The 4614-nt window shown below is 38.4% G+C and overlaps 1 protein-coding gene across 1 annotated transcript; it reads left to right on the plus strand.

The window, feature by feature from the left end:
* Positions 1 to 353: 353 nt before the first annotated feature.
* On the plus strand, positions 354 to 3997 carry LOC110226593 (stress response protein NST1). Its single transcript, XM_021018563.1, has 2 exons — positions 354 to 627; positions 804 to 3997. The coding sequence occupies exon 2, from the start codon at positions 833 to 835 to the stop codon at positions 3731 to 3733; it is 2901 nt and encodes a 966-aa protein (XP_020874222.1). The 5' UTR covers positions 354 to 627; positions 804 to 832; the 3' UTR covers positions 3734 to 3997.
* Positions 3998 to 4614: the final 617 nt, after the last annotated feature.

Consider the following 4614-nt stretch of genomic DNA (forward strand, 5'->3'; position numbering starts at 1 on the left):
TCACAATTTTAAAAACGGCAAATATATGTGTCGTTTCAAATACCAAATTCAAAATCTCTGCTTTTATTACTCAGCTTATTAAGCCGTCTAAGCATATTACAGCTGTCAATCATCGAAAGCATGTGACGCGTCTCTCATTTCGCATCCCACTCGCGTTCATATACACGTGTTATCCATTCTCCATTCGATTACCGCCACGTAAGAATCCAGATAATGACATATCACAGAGAAAGCGAGTAAGCTACATTTTATACTCGCGGAGCTGGTCAGTTTGTCGTGAAAGCGACACGGCTGATAAGATATATAGGGAAATAAATTACAAACGTTGTCTTATTCATGGTGCAAAAAAAAAAGCAGATAAGTAAGCAAAAAAATCATTAATTACGAAAATACCCTTAAATTTCTCCGATAGGGAAAAAAAAAAGTTCTGCGCCGCGTTTCAACGCTCAATAGTGTTTCATCTTCTCTCAAATCAAAATCCAGAGAGACAAAAAAAAAGATTTTTTCTCATCAGATTCTGAAGAGTGTCTTTGTTCTTCTTACAAAGAAGTTTTCTTTTTTCTTGAAGATTCTTCGGTTGCTGTTCGAAAAGTTTTCGTTTTCGTTTCTCTCGGAGCTCAAAATCAGGTATAAATTATTAATTTTCAGATATTTTGTTGTTTGTTTTTCATGAGATTTAAACCTAATTTATAATTTAATTTGGTTATTTGGGAGATATTGTTGGTTTCGTGTGTCAATAGTTAGGTTATTTTTTGTTTTTCTGATTTGTTTGTCGTTTTCTGATTTTTTTTTTTCTTCTACAGTCGGCGAGAACGTTTTTCTCGGGAAAAAAATGGAAATGGAAGTTGTTTTGGGAATCGGAGAAGAGGCGAGACCTAAACCTTGTTCTTCGGAGATTGAATCAGCTGAGAAAACCCTAAAAGATGATGGTGTTGTTCAAGAGAACGGTGTTAGGGTTTCTGAAAACGGTGAGAAAAACTCGGATGCTATTGAAGATTGTGTGATGAATGGAGTTTCTTCTTTGCTGAAATTGAAGGAAGATGTGGAAGAAGAAGAAGAGGACGAAGAAGATGATGAAGAAGAAGAAGAAGAAGAAGAAGAGCATGGATACTGTGTAGGAGATTTTGTGTGGGGTAAAATCAAGAATCATCCATGGTGGCCAGGTCAGATTTATGATCCATCAGATGCTTCAGATTTGGCTTTGAAGATAAAGCAGAAAGGGAAATTGCTTGTGGCGTGTTTCGGAGACGGGACATTTGCTTGGTGCGGTGCGTCGCAGTTGAAACCGTTTGCTGAGAGTTTTAAAGAGTGTTCAAAGGTGAGTAACTCGAGAGGGTTTCTCGGTGCGGTGGAAGAGGCGGTTGAAGAAATTGGTAGACAGATTGAGCGTGTATTGGTATGTGATTGTGCTGAGGAGAAGCATAAGTTTGATAGTCCTGTAGTTAACAATGCTGGGATTAAGGAAGGTGTTTTGGTGCCCGATGTGAGACGGGAAATGATTTCGTCGTTACTGGTTGGGAAACATGGAGAGATTCTTAAAGATGTTAAAAGTTTTGCAGAGACGGTTAGTTTTAGTGGTTTGCTTGAGTTGGAGATATTGAAAAGGAAGGTATCTGCGTTTTATCGGTCTAATAGAGGATATGGTTTGACTGAGTATCATGAGCCTCAATCAGTTCCAGGACTTGAGGATAAGAACAACGATGATGATGATGATGAAGATGAGAATGTTAATGATGGGTTAGAATGGCATGCTAAACATTCTAGCATAGAAGAAGCTGCAGACTTGGATCATGAAGAGTCGTCTCTTCAGAGATCGTTAGAGAAGTGTTCGGGTTTTCCTGATCATAGGCTGCCCCACAGAAGGAAGGAGAAAAGCATTACTGAAATTATAGAGAATGAGTCGGCTGCTAAGGTGAGGTTTGAGACAGAACCTAAGGATGGAGATGTAAAGTCAAATGTTAAGTCGGGTAGGAAGAAAACAAAATGCCATGATGATGTTAATGGTGATCTTGAAAATGTAACCGCCACTGCACCGAGGAGGAGAAGAAAGAGTGAAGTAGCTACAATTGAAGACGCTGGTCACAAGCAAGCGGTAGAAAGTAGCAAAGGCAAAACTTCAAGGAAGAAGAAGAAAATGGATGTGGATGATGATGGGAGTGTAGACAGAGAAGAGACTGAGGAAAAAGAGATTTCAGATTTGGAAATAGATATCGATTCAACTCCATTAGCTTCTTTACGGAAAAGGGTCAGGTTTGATGATTCAAACGTTGAAAGGAGTGCTGAAAATGGCGAGACCGCTACACAAACCTCAAAGAGAGAGAGGAAGAAGAGCAAGTATCTTTCGCCTGATTACTTGTCAGATTTTTCACGGAAAGGAAGAAAAAAGAGTACAATTGAATCTGAATCTTCGAAAGTTTCAAGTCAGAGCCAAGTGGGAGAGCAAATGACTAATGCTAGTGATAGCCTCGTGGCAGTGGAAGAAGATATGTTGGATAAACCTTGTGAACCATCATCTGATAATGGGTTAGGTCACGAAGAACTGTCAGAGGAACTTAGTAACGCCGTCGACTTTCTGAGGTTGGGAGCTACACCAAAGGAAATGCTGGATCTAATTCGTGTAGCCGCTCTTGGCACACAATATCCAAAAGACAGTAGCTCAAGAGACATGGTAAGAGAATTCATGACCATCTATAGAAGCTTCACATATCATGATGGAGCCAATCACAAGTTCTTAGGGAGCTATGATAGTTCGGATAAAGAAAAGGAAGAACTGAATGAGATGGGCAAACATGTTGTAACTAAGGGAAAAGAGAAGAAAGATAAGAAGCGTAAAGCCAAGGAGCAAGCAGAGGAGATAGAGGTAACTGGAAAAGAAGAGAATGAGACAGACAAGCATGGGAAAACGAAGAAAGAGCGAAAACGTAAGAAGTCTGAATCAAAGAAGGAAGGGGATGAAGGAGAAGAAACCCAGAAAGAGGCGATTGAGTCTACAAAGAAAGAGAGAAAACTTAAGAAGTCCGAATCAAAGAAGCAAGCTGATGGAGAAGAAGAAACTCAGAAAGAGCCAAGTGAGTCAACTAAAAAAGAGAGAAAACGTAAGAAGCCTGAATCAAAGAAGAAGGCAGAAGCTGTTGAAGAAGAAGAAACTCCGAAAGATTCGGTTGAATCAACCAAGAAAGAGAGAAAACGGAAGAAGCCTAAACATGACAAAGAAGAAGTCCCGAATGAGACTGAGAAACCCGAGAAGAAGAAGAAGAAAAGAGAGGGAAAGTCGAAAAAGAAAGAAACTGAGAAAGAATTTTCAGGAGCTGAGCTATATGTTACATTTGGTCCTGGTTCAAGTTTGCCTAAAAAGGAAGATCTGATTGAAATATATGAAAAATTTGGAGCTTTGGACAAAGAGAGAACTGATATGGTCGACAACAACTTCTCTGCCCGTGTCGCTTTCTTGGATGTAGCTGATGGAGAAAAGGCCTTTGAATCCTCGCTAGAGAAATGTCCGTTTACTTCTAATTCGACCGTTAAATTCAGACTCAAGTATCCAAATGAGAGAACAGAGGAGAAGAAAACTGAAGCTGAAGTTGCAGAGACGACAATGGAGGTGGGATATCTGAAGAAAAAGCTGGAGGAGATGAAAATGTTACTTGATGGATGCGAAGGAGGAATGACTGAAGAAGTGAAAGTGAAACTTGAAGATGAGATGGTAAATTTGTTAGAGAAAGTGAGAAAGTGAGAGAGATAAGAGATCTTCTTAGGATTATTATGCTTTATGTTTTTTTTTTTTTGTTGGTTGGGAATTTTCAGGAGACTTTTGCAGGGTTTAGGATTTTTTATGGTTTCTGCAAAACAAAAGAAAACTATTTTGAGAGGGTGATGATGATACTATCATACTATGATCTTGTCATAGGTTAGAATTAGATCGATGTTCTTTTGGGCTTTAGGTGTATCACTGATATTAGTATCAATTATCTTACATATCCATTATCTTACAAGCCCACTGAGATTATCTTACGAGCAAAATTTTCAAAATCAGTCGGAAAAATTAAATTCCGTCTATGAAATTTAAGCCTGTCCATTATGGATGGATAATCTGTCCCTTCTCTTATTTTTTGAGAACGAGAAAATGAAAAACTATAATTATCCGTTTGGATCCACACAATTCATTTAAACGAATTAAAGAAAATATTAGGAATAGGTTTGAGATATACTATTTTTTTTTTCTGTCGTAAAAATAGCTAACAATGATGAAACTGTTATAAACCATATGGATGGACTCCATAACCGGCCCATGGCCCATTAGGGTTTTACCTTATTCTCTGTATCCTGCTATTATCCTTGTATATATATCCATTATTCTATTAATGAAAGACACAGTTCACAACACGTTATCAGCACGATAGCCTCTCACCCTAAAAGCTAAAAATCTCAAAACCCTAAATCTCTCACAAAAACCAAAAACCCTGGCCGTCTGAATTAAGAAAAAAAAAAAAAATTCTATCGAAACCCTAATCGATGATGTCTCAGTTTTTCATCATCTTGTCTCCATCTCCGCTTTTGATCTCCGATCCCTACGAGCCTAAGTTTTATTCTAAAAGATAAGTGGCCTCGTATTTA

The sequence above is a fragment of the Arabidopsis lyrata genome, assembly GCF_000004255.2.
Source record: "Arabidopsis lyrata subsp. lyrata unplaced genomic scaffold ARALYscaffold_7, whole genome shotgun sequence".
Classification (NCBI taxonomy): Eukaryota; Viridiplantae; Streptophyta; class Magnoliopsida; order Brassicales; family Brassicaceae; genus Arabidopsis; species Arabidopsis lyrata.